The sequence below is a fragment of the Diceros bicornis genome, chromosome 6, assembly GCF_020826845.1.
Source record: "Diceros bicornis minor isolate mBicDic1 chromosome 6, mDicBic1.mat.cur, whole genome shotgun sequence".
Classification (NCBI taxonomy): Eukaryota; Metazoa; Chordata; class Mammalia; order Perissodactyla; family Rhinocerotidae; genus Diceros; species Diceros bicornis.
In genome coordinates, this window is record NC_080745.1 from 46,188,175 (window position 1) to 46,209,542 (window position 21,368).

The 21,368-nt window shown below is 38.5% G+C and overlaps 1 protein-coding gene across 1 annotated transcript; it reads right to left on the minus strand.

Annotated features, from left to right (window-relative positions):
• Window positions 1-4,840: 4,840 nt before the first annotated feature.
• TFAM (transcription factor A, mitochondrial) lies at window positions 4,841-20,407 on the minus strand. Its single transcript, XM_058543416.1, has 7 exons — window positions 20,179-20,407; window positions 19,485-19,603; window positions 17,840-17,910; window positions 17,276-17,425; window positions 13,660-13,755; window positions 8,723-8,779; window positions 4,841-8,225 (listed from the first exon to the last, which is right to left on the minus strand). Exons 1-7 carry the CDS (start codon window positions 20,277-20,279, stop codon window positions 8,079-8,081), a joined length of 741 nt encoding a protein of 246 aa, XP_058399399.1. The 5' UTR covers window positions 20,280-20,407; the 3' UTR covers window positions 4,841-8,078.
• Between the last annotated feature and the right edge of the window lie 961 nt (window positions 20,408-21,368).

The following is a 21,368-nucleotide window of genomic DNA, read 5'->3' on the forward strand; positions in this document are numbered from 1 at the left end:
TCCAAGTCTTGGTTATTGTGAATAATGCTGCAATGAACATAGGGGTGCAAGTATCTTTATGCATTCGTGTTTTCATATTCTTTGGATAAATACCCAGGAGTGGAATAGCTGGGTCATATAGTAGTCCTATTCTTAATCTTTTGAGTAATCCCCATATGTTTTCTATAGTGGCTGTACAAGTTTACAGTCCCATCAGCAGTGTATGAGGGTTCCCTTTTCTCCACATCATTTCCAACACTTATTTCTTGTCTTGTTAGTTATAGCCATTCTGACGGGGGTGAGGTGATATCTTGTTGTAGTTTTGATTTGCATTACCCTAATAATTTGTGATGTTGATCATCTTTTCACGTGCCTGTTGGCCATCTGTATATCTTCTTTGGAAAAATGTCTGTTCAGATCCTCTGCCCGTTTTTTAACTGGGTTGTTTGTTTTTTTGCTGTCGAATTGTGTCAGCTTTTATATATTTTGGATAAGGTTAACCCCTTATCAGATATATGATTTGCAAATATTTTCTCCCAGTTGGTGAGTTGTCTTTTTATTTTGTTGATGGCTTCCTTTGCTGACCAGAAGCTTTTTAGTTTGATGTCGTACCATTTATTTTTTTTTTGTTTCCCTTGCGTAATGAGACATGGTATTCAAAAAGATACTGCTAAGAACGATGCCAAAGAGCATACTGCCTACGTTTTCTTCTAGGAGTTTTATGGTTTCAGGTCTTACATTCAACTCTTTAATCTGTTTTGAGTTCATTTTTGTGTATGGTGTAAGATACTGACCCCTAAAGAAGAGTGCTCCCCTCTCATCACCCATTCCAAATGTTCCTGGAGTGTCCCCTATGTGGGCTACATGTGCCCCTGTTGTGGCAGGTTGCTCTTGCTGCGGTTGCACGGGTGGATTAGGCTGGCTCCCAGACTGGCTGGTGGTAAGGCTTAGCCATGTGCGGCTGCCATGGTCACTTTACTGGGTGGGGCAAGCCCCAGCACGGCTGGCTGCAAGGCCTAATAACACACAACTACTGCTGTTTTACTGTTAAGCAAGTCAGGCCCCACTGTGGCTTGGTTGCTAGGTGCAGGGGCTTACAATTGCTGCAGGTCTCCAGTGTGGCTCTCTGCAGAGCATAGCTGTTGTTGGCTCTCTCAGGAACACAGATGGGTGGGGCCAGCCCCAGGCATGCAGTGCACAATAGTTTCAGGCATTGGAAGGTGGAGCAGATCCCGTGTGGCTGTTTGAGATGGTCAGCAGCATAAGTCTGCTGTGGCCAACATGCCCCACCACCCATGGGCTCACACACCCTGCCAACTCAGCCCTGCCTGCTCACACGCCCCACTGAAGTGGACCCACTAGCCCCACTGCAGAGGTCCCACTGACCCCAGCTACACAGGCCCAAAAGTTTGCCACGGGCTTGCTGGTGGGCAGGGCCAGTCCCTGGGACAGGCTGCCTGCCCTAGCTGTGTTCGATTAAATTGGTACTCTAGTGGGCAGGGCAAACTCCTGTGCTAACAGGCTACAGGAAGGAATACAATGGGGGGTGCCATTGTCTGTGTCCACACCACTGAACTATGTCACAAAAAGGCTGCTGCCAGTGTCTCAGTCCCTGGGGGAGGTGGGCCCAGACCTTGCCTGAGATGCACTCAGACCTTATTAAGTGAGTCTCTTTTATCAATGGACTATGCACTTTTCTTTCTGGGGTTTTTGTGTTGGTTTCTGGAATGGGTGAATCTGTGCATGGGCCCTTTAAGAGCAGGTTTTTCTTTCTGTGAAGTTCGATAGTTTCTCTGGGAGTATTCCCACTGGTTTTCAAAGCCAGCAAAACCACATATTAAGGGATCTCTTCTTGGTTGTGCTCAATCTAAAGACTGGGATTCCTATTGTGGCATAGATGCCCCACTCAGATCCCCCTGCCCCTCTGGGAAAAGCTTCATACATATGAGATTACTCTTGGCTGTGAAACGCCATGGCTAGGATGTGTTTTTCCTCAGCAGAGGTATATTTCTGCCTCTTCCACCCCGTCTGTGTTGTCCCTTGCTGTGGGGGTTCTTTTTATCCAGTTTCCAGATCTCACTCAGAGGTAATTGTTCCACAGGTAGTTGTAGATTTGTTGTGTCCATGGGAGGAGGTGAATTCAGAGTCTTCCTATACCACCATCTTCCAAACTCTTCCCTCAATGTATTTTCTATTTCTCTTGTGATTTGTTCTTTGAAACACTGATTATTTAGGAATGCGATGTTTAAATTCCATATATTTGTGAATTCCCCAAATTTCTTTATTTTTTCATTGTGATTATTTTGCATGATTTTAATCTTTTTAAATTTATTGAGGCTTGTTTTATGACAAATCTAACATATGGCCTATCCTGAAGAATGTTCCATGTGCTCTTAAAAAAAGCAAATATGTTTGGCTACACATAAAGTGAAAACAGTCCTCAATCAGCTTGATTCCATGCTCCACACAGCATTAAGCCTACTGGCCAGGGTTTAAATTGGGGATTGAACACCAGGGGAGGTGACATCTCTTTCACAAGAAACTCACATTTTACTACATGTTAAAGGTAGCCTGGGGTTACCTAGAAACGGTACTTACCAATCTTTTCTACATCATGGCATACAAAAAAATGCTAGTATTCACAAAGCACACTGGAGTAAACAGAGGCTCCTTATGGAGCTCTGGCACTTCCAGGCAATAGCCCAACTACGCAAAGAGGTGAAAGGAATAAATAACTAAGCACACTCACAACTAGAGTGACCACGTGTCCCAAGCTGCCTGTTGTCCAGGTGGAACTATTAACAGTTCCCACTTTTTCAAAAGCCTTCCAGCCTGGATAATGGATTATGATTACCCTTTCTAGCACCCACTCAATACCAGTCACTTCTACCATTTGGGAAGCTCTGAGTTACAGCACTGCTCCCACCAAGTGGGTCTCAACTCTAGTTGCACATTATTTCACCAAGAGAATCTTTAAAAACACCAATGCCCAGTTTTACCCTCCAGATTCTGGCCTAGGCATCTGCATGTTTAAAAGCTCAAGGGTCGATTCCATTGAGCAAGGGTTGAGACTCACAGCACCTGGTTTGAACAAAGAGTGCACCATTCAGTAGCATATCACTCTACTTTCCTCACTTTAAGCAAAATAATAACCGGGGAGAAATAAATGAACTCTTGTACTATGTTCATTCGCACTTCCTCCTCTCCTGCCACACCCAACCCCAATCTCTCTACGCACCTTAGGGGTTAACCTTTGTTACTAGCCCCCACTGCTCAGAACTGGTGAGAGCTCCATGTTTCTACTTCACTCACCTTATGTGGTTTGCTCATATTGGCACCAATGAGTTATCTGTTAATCCCTACCTATCTTCCAAAAATACCTAGAAATTGCTGCGCTATTGATGATGCTGTTTCTTGTTTTCTAACGTTGCTATATTTGTCTACTCATTTTGCATTTTTTTAGTCACTTTAATGAAATTTTGGAAGAGGAAAAGGGAAAAGGGCTTAGTCTCAGCATTTTCAAACCTTTTTTCATCACGGTTTTTATAGACAGCAAAGGCTAGTTCTAATTATTTTGTTCATGTACACTTTCTTGTTCTTACCATTCAGCAATAAATTGAATCAATAATCACCTTCCATAAAAAATGGATCCCTTCTGAATCCAAGATAACATTGTCAATAACAGTACTGGCTAAGGGTTGTGACATGTCTCCCCACCCATTCAAATTATCATTCAGATTCTTATTACAAATGAGAAGTAGGAGCTTTGCAAATATAAAAAACTGAGGGTGAGACCTAATAGTAATTAGGTCTAAATACTAAGCTTATATAAATTTAGATGTTTTTAATGTCAAAATTAAAAGAAAATTTCTATACTTTTAACACTATCCCCAAGTAGTCTTATAGTCAAGGTATAAATTTCAGCTTGCAAAAACTACTGGCATCTGTAAGTATCTACCACCTGTAAAATTCTTATTTATCATTAGTTACCCAACTACTGAAGACCTATTCTGACTCATGACTGAGGAAAAAAATCTAAAATTGAGTAAAAGAATGGTCATAATGCTTCAACAATTTCTAAATGATTAATAAACAACTTGGATCCCTCCTCTCACCACTTAAGCCTACCCAAGATTCAAAGCACAAAATTTCAGTAAAGAAAAGTAATTTAAGAACCTTAGAGATGGGTATAACCAAATCAACTTTTTTAATGTGAAGGCTCGTAGGTAGTAGCCTATATAATAAAAGGTCACTGTGTCAAAACTATGTACTTCCTTCCTTCCTCCCCTATCTTATATATGATTTGTGGGCAAGGAGGAATAAAATTGGATAAATTTCAAATTAATACAGGCAAAATAAGAATAAATTCAAATATTTTCTTGCACATCACATATGTAAATCAGATATCATTATGTAAGGGTGATTTAAAAATGTTTAGCTTATTTAGAATTCTTATTTAGGGTCAGTTTTAAGTATTTAGCTCCTCAGCCAGTAAACTGTTTTAAAAATACTTTTAAATGTACTACAAAATGGTTTCATGTTTTACGTATTTTCTATTAAATATAATCAATGATTTAAACAATTACCAAAAGTACTTTATTTGTGAACAGTGTGAGACTTGATGATACTAGCTTTGTATAGTTTTACTTTCTGTTTGGCAAGTTTTACAAATTCAAAGTAATAAATATGTTCATTTTCTTACTCTTTCCAAAGGTTCAATTTAAAAAAGACTATTACTGCTTTAAAATTTCAAAACAGACATAATCTGTGCTTATAACATTTTCACACTTGTCCGTTAAGAGTATGATGCTATGAAGAGAAGAAGGGAGAGCGGCTGTGAGGAAGGAAAAGGAGACAATAGTCTTATAATAAACATTGATAAAATTAAGAGCAAAAATGGATACTATCACAACCATATAAAAACTTTCTGCTGCTTTAGCACAACCTGGTGGTGATTAATTTTAGGTACAGTAAATGTCGGAAAAATCACTAAGATTTTCTAGTTACTTTAAATCCACTTAGAGTAATACCATTTTAATTCAGAAATTTAAATATACACATTCAGAGCAACTGTTAAAAACAACATATGCCTTGTAAAAAAAAAATGGCCTGTCCAAAAAAAGTTAGCCAAAAGCAATATCAAAATTACATGATTACAGTAGGCTGAATTTGCACACAATTTCCTTTAGGTAAACATTAAAAAGTAAAATAATCACACATTTCTCTCTCGTCATCAAATTATTTCAAAAAACCTAATATTGGTACTCCAGTGAACAAAAATATAAAAGTCTCTTTATGACTAACTGACCAGAATAGCATAAACACTCCTTTGCTTCATTTCTTCAGCATCTTTCCCCCTAGCACTCTTCTTTAGTTCCTACAGCAATTACTTTGTTGAGTCAACTTAAGAAAAGTCTAAAAAGTAAGGCTTTATAGGAGTTGCTACTGGTTACTGATACAAGTTCTTATTCTTTATAATAGAAAATTTGTGTCTATTGCTAAACTGGATAGCATTTGGTATCCAGCATACCAGTCTTCAATGTGTACTGAAGTTTATTCAGAAAGGCATGGAATCAGATTATCCTAATAATTAAAGTATGAAAATTGACATTCTTTTAGAAACAAAGAAAACCAAATAAAATTTGATATTACCATAAAATGGGTTTGCTCTAGCTCTTTTCACTGTTTCACATTTCTTTTTTGTATATTAAGTTGTAAATAGTTGAGAAACTAGACACTCAACTTCCCAATATATTTGGGAAAATATGACTTGAATGTGTATAGTATAAAATGGTATAGGTAGTTAAATGCTAAAAGAACTCAGAAGAAGGTAATTGCAAAGATGTGTTTTATACTACATGTGTCCTGCAAGTATTTACATAACTCATTTCTCCACTTTACCCATTCTATAACTTATAAACACTGACTCCCATGTGCTCCCTGGGTTCATCTGAAGCACAGAACACAGTAAATGATTTGAGTGATGATGTTCTCCATTCCCCTAAGGATGATACATAATCAGTACCATTCTAGATGCCACAGGGAATTATGGCTTAATTCTCTCCTGGAAACCCAATTGAGAAAGACTGTGATAGACACTAGACCACCACCTCTTCTTCCCCAACCCCTCTTCCTCAAAACAGTCTAGCCTAAGACCCATTTTACCAATGGCAGACTCTGCCCTGTATTCACAACCACAGGGGAAAGTTGTTTGGAAACACTCAACTTTATATATTAAAATACTATGCTTCCTCTTAAGTTATAGTTTTCAGTCCCTACCTTTGCCACGTTCCATTCAGTATATAACAAGTTATTTTTTCGTGACTTTTTACTTATTTTCTATCCATAAACAACAAAAATCTTCAGTTTTTCTAGAGATCTAGAATCTATGATTTCAAAACATTTTGCATAATATAAGGTACATACAAATTTTGAGTTATCCTATTCCTGTGAACTAATAATGAAAGATAAATTATTGTGCTCAAAAAGGTAGTGTGGATTTTGAAAACCTTTGCTTGACTCTCCTAAGAGGATAAACAAATGCTAAAAGATGCTAAGGTTTTTGTGATATGTGCTAACTAGAAAACTCTTAAGGTTCATTTTACCAAGCCATAGCAAATAATTTAAGAGAGTCTCATTCCACACTAGATGAATCTTTTTATCACAATGCAACATAATTTGAAACTAAAGATTACTTTTCCTTGCTAACACTGAAGAGCAACAGTTTAGCTTCTTTAGTGATTTGACCTCTTTCCTCTTAAGACAACCTTGACAAAGATTCTAAAATAACAAACTCTAAAACAGTTAAAAAACTATCCCAACACATCAGTACATTGAAACACTAGTTACCCTACACTGTACTATAGACCATGGGTTGGCAAACTTCTGTAAAGGGTCAGATAGTAAACATTTTCAGTTTTGCAGGCTACATGGTCTCTGTAGTAACTACTCAACTCTGTCACTGCAGCACAAAGGCAGCCATAAACAATAAGTAAAAGAATGAGTATGGCTGCGTTCCAATAAAACTTTATTTATGGATACTGAGTTTCATATTAATTTTCATGTGTCTTGAAATATTCTTTTTTTTTTAACCATTTAAAATTGTAAATACAATTCTTAGCTCACAGGCCATGAAAAGCAGGCAGTCGCTGGATCTGGGCCAGAGTTGGCTGTCCCTTATACAGGCTCTTATATGTTATGCAAAATGTTTAAAAATTAGAGGTTCCAAGTTGAGAGACTTTGGAGACTTTTATTTTTTAGATCTCTCATTTTAAAACAGACAAGTTCTCTACTTTCTGGATAAATATACTTACATGAGAGAGAAAAAATAATTCAGAATACAAACCCTTATGTAAAAAAAGAAAAACAAAAGAGAAAGAAGTAAAATGAATGTTTCACCTTAAAACATATAATTAGGAAACATTTAAAACTTTTATTCTATGCATTATAAAACAATATGCATAGATTTGGTACATAATTTCTTAGTTTTCACTTTAGGAAAAAAGACAATGAGGAAAAGGTTTATAAATCTTTCCATCACTTTTATAAAAAGTTGAACTGAAATTGGCAATCCCTTGCATGTACAACCATCAACTCTGAATATAATATGAATTATATCCAGGAAATGGAATTTACCTAGATGAGTTCTGAGCGCTCTTTAAAAAATGCACAATTATATCACAGAACACTATGGCTTCTACAGTTTGGGGCACTTTTGAATAGGAAACTCTTGCCTCCATAATATAAGGAAACAAGAATACTCTTTCCATAGTCATCAAGTATAAAAAACCTTTACAGTCTGATTTGCCTTTATCAAAGGTAAAATAATTCACAGCTACATTTCATGGACTATTTTGATCCTCAGTCGTTCCTAAACACAAAATAAATTTCGCATGAACTTTCATCTGTTTGGGTTTTCCAAAGCAAAATACTAATATAACATGTATTGAACTGGCAGAAGTCCACTAGCTAAAGAAAAAGGAATTAAAATATAAAATGTTTACCAACTTTATCCTTTCTAATTTTACAACAGCTTCAAGTATTGAGACCTAATTGATTTCTTGTGTCTATCCATTGTGAACATAACTCAGTCTTCTATTTTAACTCTCTTCAGTGCCATCTTTTGCTTGCTGCTTCACCTTGAGACGTATAAGATCATTTCGTCCAACTTCAATCATATGTTCTTCCCAAGATTTCATTTCATTATAATAACGAATTTTATCATCATTAGCAAGTTGAATATACACCTGAGAAAAATGTAATTGTTAAAATGATTTCTTTAGAAGAGACTTTGCAATTAATTTCTGGAATTTTTCTATATATACTCCAGAAATCACCTTACTATTCTACATATATAAAGGAAGACTGGAGAAGGAAGGTTTTTATAAGATAAAAGTTAGATGAGAGAAAGGTAAGAGATCAAGACTTTGTAAGTACTAATGAAGCTATTAAAATTTCAGGGCTTGGGATGTGGAAAGAAGCAGAGGCAGGGTATGACTGTCAATGGATACAGCAGACACTCTAAGTTAGGAGTGACATTATTTTAAATACTCATTTTACTTGCAGTCCAAAACTTTTAAAAGAAAAAAGCCAAATTGGTTCTTCAAAGAATACGAAAATAATTTTAAAATATTCTGTGTTATAAGTAATACAAGATTGTTTTGACATGAATCAAGCCTTGCCCTAATATATTCTTTCACAGATATTTTAACTAGACACTTGAGATAAAAACCATACTACTTACTTGCTTTTGAGCACTAGAGAGATTTTTCCAGTTTTCATTTACAGTCTTCAGCTTTACCTGTAAAATAACATATGTTTAAGTACTAGATATAGCGACTTCAGTGATTAAAGAAAGATCTTTTTTTTATTCATTCCAACAACAAAAACTCAGATAATAAGAATCACAGGCAAAGCCTCATCAATTCTTAACATCTGTTCTTCCTAATTAACAACTATTAAACTATTAAAATATACAAAAATCAATGGAATGAAGATATTTATCTTTTTTATTTAGATATAATTGACATGTAACACTTTATTAATTTCAAGCATATAACACGATTCAATATTTATACGTTGTGAAATAATCACCACAACAAGTCTAGTTAAACTCCATCACCAGACATAGTTATAAAATTTTTTTTCTTGTGATGAGAACTTTTAAGATCTTCTCTCTTAGCAACTTTCATAGGTGCAATACAGCATTATTAACTATATAGTAACCATGCTGTACATTACATCCCCAGGACTTATTTATTTTATAACTGGAAGTTTGTATCTTTTGACACCTTCACCCATTTTGCTCACTCCCCACCTCTGGCAACCACCAATCTGTTCTCTATATCTATGAGCTTGTTTTGATCATACAGTGTCTTTCTCTGTCTGACTTACTTCACTTAGCATAATGCTCTCAAAATCCATCCATGTTGTTGCAAATGGCAAGATTTTCTTCTTTTGTGTGGCTGAATATTCCATTGTATATAGATACCACATTTTCTTTATCCATTCATCCGTCGACGGACATTTAGATGGCTTTCATGTCTTGGTTATTGTAAATAATGCTGCAGTGAACATGGACGTGCAGATATCTTGTCGATTTAGTGTTTTTGTTTTCTTTGGATAAATCCAGAAGTAGAACTGCTGGATCACATGGTAGTTCTGTTTTTAATTTTTTGAGAAATCTCCATACTGCTTTCCAAAGTGGGCCACAGCAACATACATTCCCACCAATAGTGCACAAGGGTTCCCTTTTCTCTGTATCCTCGCCAACACTTGTTATTTCTTGTCTTTTAGAGAATAGCATTTCTCACAGGTGTGAGGTGGTATCTCATTGTGGTTGTGATTTGCATTTCCCTGATAATTAGTGATGCTGATAACGTTTTCATGTGCCTGCTGGCCATCTGTATGTCTTCTTTGGAAAAACGTCTATTCAGATCCTCTGCCTGTTTATTAATCATATTGTTTTTTTGCTTTTAAATTGTATGAGTTCTTTATATATTTTGAATATTAACTCCTTATCAGATATACGATTTGCAAATATTTTCTCCCATTTGGTAGGTTGCCTTTTCACTTTGTTGACAATCTCCTTTGCTGTGCAGATATTTATCTTTTTTGATTCAGAAATATTAATATTCAAGTATAATAATTTGTCACAGACTAACTTCAAAGAGTAAGAATTTTTATTTCTTCCCTGTAGCTTAATGTTTTATTCTAAAATTTGTGCCAAAGTGTTTAGATGTAGTCATAGGACCAAGAAAACACCAGTCCTTAATTCTTCTTAGCTGAATTTAATTATGTGGCTTTCAAAAAGTCATGTTACCTCCCTTAAGCGTGGTTCTCCATCAATAAAATTAAAGGTATGCAGAGATCCCATGGCTGAAGGAGAGGCAGAGGGGAGAGTCAGCACACCTCACACAACCTGTGCTGTTGCTCCCAGATAGCAGAGACTGAAGGGGAAAATGGATGGGTGGAGAATAAGGGGCAGAGGTGGAGATGGAAGGGTAGAAGGGCAGTGTGAGGGAGAGAGGGATACAGTCTGAAAAGTATCTGTTTAAAGCTACGAGGAGCTCATCAGTGATTTTAAGGAGAAGCAGAGTGAGAATAAGGAACTTCACTGTTCTGACCAGAACTCTGACTGATTTTTATTTTCCTATCAGCAAAAATAGAGATACCAGATAGTATTTGAAACTCCACAACCATTATATTTTGAACATTTTAAATTTACCTTTATAAACACATCTAATATATTCAGGGACTGTTACTCACTAAATAACTGCTCTGACTCTTAGCTTTGGAAGAAATTGCTTCAGTGTTCTCAATTCTTTCAGAACTAATCTTTTTGCTTATATTTAATCCTTAAAGTTTCATATTCACTGAGCTCAGCAATAATTTATGAAGTTGCATGCACAAATAATCTGATCTTTCACCTAAACATAATAATTCACTAAAAAAAATTAAAGGGATAGAAAGATGTTTATTTTTGCTCTCTCCTAAAACTGCATTCCACGAGCCCTTCCACCATGTGAGAACATAGCGAGAAGGTGCCAGCTATGAACCAGGAAGGCCCTCACCAGTAGGCTACCATGGTGGGGCCTTGATCTTGGACCGCCCAGCCTCCACAACTATAAGCAATACATTTCTGTTATTTAAAAAAAACAAACATTAAACAAACGAAATTTTTTAAGGCGTAAACCCACATAGACAAAGACAACAGAAGAGGGCTACCTACACAAAATTTTGGAAGCTAAAAAGCAGAGAAATGGTTTATCTAACCCTAGAAAGCTAATTCCCAAGCTGGCAGTGGGGAAACCCAAAAAAGCAAACTGATTTACAATGCAGAATTCCCAAGTAGCTCAGGAATTGGCAGCATCAGATAGGCATAAAACAGAGGTGCAGGTCAGGGTAGAAACAGGAGGACTGACTGAAAGTCTGTTAAAAAGAGGTTAAATCCCCACCATGGGCAGATCCTAGATTTATCCTCTCAAAAGGGGAAAACAGAGTTACTCTATGGATACCAGGTACAGCTGGGGGCAATGGTACCATGCTGAAAACAGGGAGATTAAGTAAAAATGTATGCAGTATCCCAAAAAGAAAAGCAAAAAGGCTAAGAGAAAACAATACAGAAAAGATAAGAAAATTAGAGAACCAGTTCAGAAGATACTTAAACAAATAATAAGAGTTCTAGAGACTCAGAATAAAGAAAAAAGAGAGGGAAAGGGAGAAAAAAGAAGCCGAATCACATTCAAAGGACCAACAATCACAATGGCTTTATAATTCTCAAAAGCAATACAAGAAGCTAAAAGAGAAAGAAGCAATATTTTTAAAATTTTGAAAGAAGATGATTTCCACCCTAGAATTCTATGCCCAGTCAAACTATCAAACAAATGTAAGGTCGGAAACATCTTCAGGCATGCAAAAACTCAAAAATTAATCTCTCAAGTACGCTTACTGGGGGAGATGCTATAACAGAATCAGTAAACCAAGAAAGACAACAACAGAAGAAGCAAAAGCACCACAAGGATGCTGATGAGGGAAGATCCCAGATGTCAGCTGTGCACTAGGCACAGAAGGCAATGACCAAACAGGAACAAATCAGAGGCTCCAGATTGAAACTGACAGAATACCTAATGCATCTAAATGTACTGAAAGCTGGTGAACATTGAAGAGTTTGAGGGTGAATTATTGATAGTACGTAATAAACTAAGCAAACAAAAAAATAAGACATAAATCAACTTAAGGGAAAGTTGCTAGTTTTGCAAGAAAGAAAAAATAATCATAGTAAATGGCACAGCTCAGTTATGAATAGGGTTTACATAATCATAAGTAATTCTGATCTAACCAAAAATTATGATTACTATATTGGGAGGTAGGGGGATGGAAATGTGAACAGTGGGATAAGAAAGAGTTAAATGCTCATCTTAAATAGTGAGAGGTAATGCCTAAAATATAGGTAATGCTTAAAATTGAAAAAAATTAAGAAGTAACAATATAATGAGGCTATTTAGAGACATAGAGGTAAATACCACAAGAACCAGCTAAAACAGAATGTATTTACTCCTGGAGTAAGGAATATGACAGGGCAGTGAAAACTGCTATCTTTCATAACAAGCCTTACTTTGATTCTTTAAACTATGAGGATGTATAATCACTGTTTTTTTAAATGAATAAAAATGATATAGTCAAATTAATTTTAATTTCCAGGAATAGGGCCCAGCCACTAAGCTTCTGAGGTGATTCCAAGGTGCAATCAGAGTTGAGAACCACTGACTTAGGAGGATTTTCTAGCTAACAACCTTCTTATACCGATGAGAAAAGTAAATCCAAGATAAGTTAGTGATTGAGCCAATTCCAACTAAAAAATTAAATAGGCTTGCATTTTAGTAATGTAGGGCCATGGAAACTGAATTTAAAATCCCAAGGGGAGTAGAACTGTGACAGTATATAGCCAGGGAAGACTACGTCACATACACACACTATTTAATCATATGTTAAAACAGGATTTGTAAAATGAACTACAGATCCAAATAACCCAAAGAGGCAGAGAGGCAAAAACCTTCATCTCAGATTTACAAGAGTCAGGGATCTGAACATACACTTTTCTTACCATGTCATATTATAAAAGGAAAAATACAATTGCCAATTTGGAGCTTCTAAGAAAGAAATAAAGGAAAGACTAAGTCACAGCAGGAATGACATGCTTTTTTTTTCTTTGACACATTCATACGATGACATTCGCATGTATAATACATTCCCATGGGCATAACCAAAATTTTATTAAAGGATATAACATGAAGCAGTAGATTATACTCAAATCCCAGTACAAAATATTATAGCTCTACTCTCATTTTTTCCCAGTGATTGTAAAACAGTTAAGAACTGCTGGATAAGAAGTCTCTAGAACTTTAATACCTCTTATAAACTTGAAAATTTTATGTTTTTCTAAATTAAAAAAGGTTGACAATATATATATTGGTAACTACACGCTCTAACTGATGTGGTAAGAGAAAGGATTTTTCTGTAAAAGAGACACAAGAAAGAGGGCCTTATTTGTATACAGCACTTGTTTATAGTAATTTACTACTTTTCTTCACCATTTGACATATGGCACCCCTAAAATCTCCTATCTAAATATTTTAAAAATTAAAATAAAAATTTAAAAAACAAATACAATTGTTTTACCTGTGATGGACCATCCTTAGCTTCCTGGAAGCATTCAGCTATAAAAATGTTATAAGCTGAGCGAGGTCTTTTTGGTTTTCCAAGCATCGTTAACTCCTGAGTAATAAAAATGGAAGAGTCAGATCTAGTTTTAACCTTTATGAGACTTAATTTTACCTACAGAATCTTTATTCACTACTATGCATTAGAGAATGTTCCTTAAAGTGAACGTTATGATTCTTATATTTAGTCTGTGATTATTCTCTCTTGGGGTCAGGATTTTTTGATGGCACAAAATTTTGAAGATTATAATAGATTTTATAAGTTATTTTCCATACAAAAACATTCCCTTTACATATTATTTTCATGTTCTCCATAAACTAAATAACTGAGCATATATGTACAAAATCGTTTTTAAAAGACAAAACCATCTCAGCTTCATCCTTACAGGACACTACCATCTCCTTAGCCAAATCACTACATGGCTCCACCACAACTCACGAACACTGGAGCATGTTTAATAATCTCCCATTTCATTTCCTTCTCCGCATGTCTCTCAACCTTTAAACCTCAATAGATGTGTTACTAGGTATCAAAAGAGGGGGAAGAAAAGATGGAAAAGAATACTAGTATCCCTTGCTATCTAAATTGAGTTTCTGACTTCAGAGAATGAGGGATATTGAATTACCCTAACCTATTTAGTTTGAATTTGGATAGTGAGTAGCGCCTGTAATTTATAAAATTATGTGGCTTTGTATGGCAATTTGATTATAGGCAATAACAAACTCAACTTTTATTCATAAGTAAAAGGAGAGCTCCTCTGATTTACCTCTAGAGACCACTTCCTTCTTGAACTTCTCAGTCATGAAACTACTGTAGACTCCAAGCACTTGATAACAGAACTATTTCTCCTTGTTTCTAGAGCTACTGCTAGGGATCTCTCGCCTAGGTGCTTCACTTGCAACTTCTTGGTTCCCACACTTCTCGCCTGATCTCTAACTAGTGGGCACTGGGAATCTTTAATGGGAAGAAAAATTCCAACAGGGACTGAGAATGGAAGTCAGGGAAAAAACTCAGGCTTCAGGTTTCTGGTTCTACGGGTTAAGAAGCTTGGAAGGCACCACTCCGTGCTAACAAAGAGTATAAAGCTGAAGAGACTGAAAAATCAACAACTTTTCTTGGGTCCATAAGAGAGAGGACGCAGGGCAAACTTCTGCCCCCAAAACTGGAGAGACAGACAGGTGAATACAGGGAGTCGAGGCTTACAGAGCAGAGACTCGAGTGGAAACCACTGCGGGAACCGGTGCCAGGGTCGGAAAATCTGAATTGTAATTAACGAATTGCTGGAGGCTCCATGTGGGCAACTCTGGGAGTTTAAAAAATTCCAAGGGACCCAGTCATAGGAGGGAGCTCACAATATTGTGAGATTTACCTCCAACAGCTCAACCAAATTCCCACAGTAAATACTGAGAAAAATCCCCTCCTGCTTCCAGGAAGGGGGAGAGAAAAAGGAACCATTTTGAAATGGCTGAGCACTCTATTATGTTTAATAAGGCCTGCCCGCAGGGATAACCAGTTAACCAGAGCCTAACCTGCTCTAGGGTTTTCTCAGTCTAACTGACCTGAGGGAAAGGAAACACCCAACTCCAGCCCACTCTAGCCATCCTGTCCCACCTACAGGGGAGAGAAAAAACTGAGAAACACTTGTGAAGTTCACAGTCCAGAAGCATAGGTTCCCTAAAAGTCCAGGACCTAATCATAGGACTACAGAATGCTTCCCTTGCTCCCACACCTCATCACATTATTAAGTCCTATTTACAGCAGTTCCTTTTACCTAGTACATCATGTCCAGCTATTAAGAAAAATTCCAAGGCATACTAAAAGATTTTTTTTTTTTGGTGACGAAGATTGGCCCTGAGCTAACATCCGTTGCCAGTCTCCCTCTTTTTTTTTTTTTTTTTTTGTGAGAATGACCAGCCCTGAGCTAACATCCAATGCCAATCCTCCTCTTTTTTGCTGAGGAAGACTGGCGCTGGGCTAACATCCGTGCCCATCTTCCTCTACTTTATATGGGACACGGCCACAGCATGGCTTGATGAGCGATGTGTAGGTCCGCACCCAGGATCCAAACCTGCAAACTCCAGGCCACCAGAAGCGGAGCACGCAAACTTAACCACTATGCCACAGGGCTGGCCCCTCCAAGGCATACTAAAGCACAAAAAACATAACGTGCAGAGACAAAGCAAGCATCAGAACCAGACATGGCAGGAATGGTGGAATTACCAGATCAGGAATTTAAAACAATTATGATTAATATGCTAAGGGCTCTAGACACCACGCAAGAACAGACGGGCAATGTAAGCAGAGAGATGGAAATCCTAAGAAAGAACCAAAAAAAAATGCTAGAGATCAAAAACCCTGTAACAAAAATGAAGAATGCCTCTGATGGGCTTATAGGTAGACTAGATAAGGCTGAGGAAAGAATCTCTGAGCTAGAGGACATATTAATAGAATCCTCGAAAACTCAAAAGCAAAGAGAACAAAGACAAAAAAAACAAAAGAGAATACAATACCCAAGGACTATGGGACAACTACAGTAAGTGTTAACAAACACGTAATGGGAATACCAGAAGAGAGAGAGAAAGGAACAGAAATATCTGAAAAGGGAAGCCCCTTATATCTGTGAATTCTTATTTCTGGTCCTCCACTCTTAGCACTGGCTGGGTGCATTAAGGAGGAAGGGAGAGTAAACTCCACTACTCACCTCTCCAAATACCACCCCTGTGCAGAGACTGTATTTCTCACTCTTAGCATCTTTTCTGGCTCTCTTTTACTAATTGGATCAGCAGCCTTAGATTACCATCATTGACTTGAAATTAGGTGAGTCCTCAAGCCACCTGCTAGGAGGGCTTCAGACAATAGGGTCAGGGAAAGATATCTGGACATCTCACATTAACGGCTGGAGTCTGCTTTTTCAGAGAAAGTTTTAACTCTGATGACCACTTTCTATAGTATATGTACTAGACCAGCAAGCTGACCACCTCACATCTACTACTGGTTCCACAGAAAAAGAGAGTCTAAATTTCCAACAGTGGAATTTATGGGATTAACACCTTAAGCTGGGAACTACAAAATTTGAACCATGTGGCGTTTTTAGTGAGGGAAAGTAGGATTTCATCCTAAAGGCACTTCTTATTTGATTAGATACAATAGGCACTTTTCCTGGATGTGTTAATGAACTCAGTCTATTCAGCAATATTCAGAATCAAACTCATCATTACCTATAGAACAATTCAAATCAGTAGGTTATTCTAGACAAGACCCAGACGCAAAGATTCTTGCTATTCCTGATTCGGCTGTTTCATAACTCTGTTCCTACAGCTTTCATGCTAGTCCTAACTATATACCTTAAATCTGGATTCAACTCAAAGTGGCAACAAAGGTTTCCAAGACCGACTCAATGGCAAGTGGTCCTAGTGGCAGAAGAGAGCTATCCCCCTTTATCCTAACTGGAGTACACCTTATCACATTCTACCACATAGCCACACACATCAAAATAAGAGACAACTACCTATATTCATAGTTACATAAATTTCAGTTCTATGCCAAAGGAAAAGAACATTTCAATGATACTCACTCTCTTTTTTATTAATGCTTTCTTTCTTAAACGTTTTTGTGTGATTTCTTTTTCCAAAGATACCATCTGACTTGGAGTCAGCTGTTCTTGAAATCTGTTTATCTCTTCTTTGTATGCCTGCCAGTCTGCCCTGTAAGCATCTTCATATATCTATAAATAAAAAACCCAAATAAAAAGTCAATAAATTGTTGCTGGCAAATTACACATAGCACAGCCAGGGAAAGGCAAACGCACAACTTCAGATAAAGACAGACTAAACCATCAAGCGGAAACGTGTTCTGGGATCACATTTATATGGATTAAAAACACGTACTTTTCATATGCATGCTAACCAAGGTGAGAGTCTAGCAACTAGCTTTCAATTTCAAACTGCTGCCAATCCTTCACCACCACCCCCATATATCCATATTCTCATCATTTATGTAGATCAGAAGGGATGAAGTTCCTTTGTACATGATGGATGTTAAAAAAAAAACTCTGAATTATCTGGTCCCTTAAAGGACATGACAATTGTTCTTAACTGCAGAATAACTAGTCAGCAATGTTGAAAACCTATATGCTTACTTTTTTCTCTGAATCAGGAAGTTCCCTCCATAGCTGGGCGATTTTTTTAATTAGTTCTGAATTTTTCGCATCTGTGGATTAGAATAAAATGAAAAAAGATGTCACAATTTTATGTCTCAAGATTAATTTCTAAAAACTTGCAGGAAAGCATTATCCATTAGCTCTAAAAGTTAGGTTTTATTACAGACACCTCCATACCACACACAATTTAATACGATTTAGCTTTTCTTTAACCAACCAATTTAAATATGATAAATAATTTAATACTTTATCGAACATTGTTAAAGTCTGTTATCTAATAATTAAGGAGTATATCACATACCATCAAAATGGACCTCAGAAACTGATTACTAGTTTAATAGGTAGGGTAATCAATTTCTTCAAGTTTTTTACTTCAAATTTCAATCAAAACATTTTTTTCCAAGTCTTTCAGGGTTTATTAAGTTCATAAAACCTAACTAAACAACAAAATATAGTCTTGATTCCTATAAAATCACTTTGTATTTCAATTACAGAAATACCATTTGCAAACAAAATTATTCTAAAATCAATTCACTATTCCCCATTTCCTTCCTTCGTCTTAACTGGAATGACAGGGTGTAAATGATTTAACAAACCACTTGTTAGTTTCAACTCCTACATTTTAAAAGATGTGAGTACTTAAGCATCTCTTAAACCAACTCTTTATAATGAAAGAATTTTTTTATTTTTGGTGAGGGAGATTGGCCCTGAGCTAACATCCATTGTCAACCTTCCTCTTTTCGCTGAGGAAGATTAGCCCTGAGCTAACATCTGTGCCCACCTTCCTCTATTTTATATATGGGACGCTGCCATAGCATGGCTTGATGCCATCATAGCACGGCTTGATGCACAGTGCGTAGATCCAAGCCCGGGATCCAAACCTGCAAACCCCGGGCCGCTCAAGCCGAGCATGCGAACTTAACCACTACGCCACCTGGCCGGTCCCTATAATGTGAGAATATTTATTATAGCTCATTTGATTTTCACAAGTGCTCTGTGATGTACTGCATCTGAAAAAGCTTTAGAAATCATAAGCAAAGATTAGCTATTATTAATTTAGTTATTATCTTTACACTATAACCCCAAAGGAAGGCCCTACAGCCTTTTTAGGGAGGTAACAAACATCCTACCTGGAAATCTTTTTTTCAGGAACCCAAGACAAGAACCAATTTTCAGTGAAAAAGCTCTTGAAATTAGCAGTAATTTGTACACAGCTTTACAGTTTACAGAACACTTACTTCCACATAAATTATTTCACTGCAACTTCATTAACAATTCCCTGAGGCAGAAGAAGGAGCTAAGCAAGAGATTAAATGATTCTCCAATGGTCCTCTAAGCCAATGGCAACTAGGCCCAAAATTCAAGTTTTTCATCCTCTTCCCTGGGGGCTTTCCACCCTACATGCTGCTATTTTTAAAACACCTTTCATTAGTTCTCAATTATATTTAAAGCCTTTCTATTTGGTAAAAAATGTTAGACCACCTATTTTACAGACCATCAAACAGAATGGTTAGGTTTCTGCAGTCACTGGAAGCTTTGGAAGTGCAAATCAAGTTTGCAGTTTAACTGCTTATCGGCCTCTTGATTACATCAGAGAAGAGTACAAGCCCCCAAATCTCCTTACCTGGGTTCTGAGCTTTAAATATGGGTAGCTGTTCTTTAGAAAATCGAACATATGAAGTCATAGGTTTCTTTGGATAAGTACCCAAGGTGGACGAAAAATTTCTCGGCACATATGCAAAACTACATAGAAATAAAAAGAAAATAACCAATATCAAGTATTAAAGTACCAATATTCATATGTATATGAACACAGATTTCCAAATGTCATCAAGATGCTATATAGTATCTGCACCTTGGACAAGAAAGCTGGTGACATTTAAAATCCTACCCTAACCAGAGGGCAGAGCCTGCAGAACTGAAGTCTCAAAGCCCTCAGCTCCTAGGAAGGACAGAGAGCGGAGGAAAGCATCTATAGTCCAGCTCCCGGGCCCCGCCTCCTCAACACCTAGATGATGGCGGGAATCTTTTGGCGCGACTTCGCAGATGCTGCTGAACAGATGCTCCAAGGCTGGACAGTGGGGAGGGGCGAGGAGGAAGGGGAAGCTGGAAGACGGCCGGAAGCAAGGAACGGGGTACTCCCGGAGTAAGGCCTGGACTCAAAGCCACCATCCCCTTAGCAAGGTCGAGGTCTGAGTCAAAAGGCCAAGGTGGCCCTGACCTCCTGGAGGGACAGACAGGGGAGGAAAGCGTCTACAATCCAACCCCAGCGCGTCCTGCGCCCTGCCGCCTCCTGAGACGCAGGAGACCGGTCCTACCTGAAGGGAGAGCGCAGCCGACTTGCACAGCCCGCGCAGATATCCGCTCCGCACTTTCCCAGGGCGCTCAGCACGCCCCACACGCCCCGGAGAAGCGCCATTGCACACGCCGACAAGGCGGTGACCTGGCCCGAATTTCGCAGAACCCCCTAGCACAACAGAACAACCCCAACAATGACAACTTGAACCCGCGTGCGACCCTCCTGCATTTGCTATCATGCCCGCCTCTCGCAAAGCACTCTGGGAACTCGGATAATACCCGGCTGGCAGGTAGGGGGCGGGGCAAGGCAGACGGCGCAGGCGCCGTAGTGGCCTCCCCAGTGGGCGGGACTGCGAAGAAGGAGGAGGAGCTCGGGGGCGGAGAAGGGAATCCGCAGCCCAGCTTGCCTGCCGGAGGGCTCTGGCCTTGAGGGGCCGCTGCTGGGCCGCCTTTGCCCCCGGCCCCCACCCTCGGCAGTTGGTTCCTCTGCCGGGCCAGGAGGCTGATGGAGACGCGGCGGCGGCGGCCTCACCCCGACTGGGCTCTAGATGGCGTCCGCCTGTGACGGCCGGAAGGGCTGCTGCGTAACAGACAGTTTACCACCAGGACACGGGATAGCTGTGCTGCCTGCGCTGCTCTGAGGACAGGTTGGCGGGTGCTGCGCGCCCGGCGGCCCGCTCAGTTCAAGCCGGAGCTGGAGCTTCGAGTCCGAAAATACTGCCCGGGGGTGGGGCGTGTTTTCAAACCTAAAAATGCAGATTTCCGGGCATTGCCTCAGAGCCTGATTCAGTACGTCTGTGTGGAGCCCATGAATCTGCGTTTTTAACAAGTTTCTCAAGGTTTAAGTTCTAATGCCCGTGATCATAGGACCACATTTAAAGCAATACTGATCGAGACCATCGTCCCATCCACTGCAGCTATCGCTGACCCAGCCTTCAAGCCTGACATCCAACTCTGCTTAATTTGTAGGGAGGAGACTTTGGCTAGTTAGTTGTCCGGAGACTCGAGTTCCAGCACCAGCACTACCGTTAACGTCTTGATCCCGGAGTGTAGCATCCCCTCTCTAGGATTCATTTTCCCACACTGCAGATGACGATGTTGGATTAGATCAGAGTTTTCCAACCAAAGCCCTGAGAACGTATGACAAGTACGCCTTGAGATATTGATTGATGTGCTGTACAACCATTTTCTGTGTAGGCAATGGCATGAA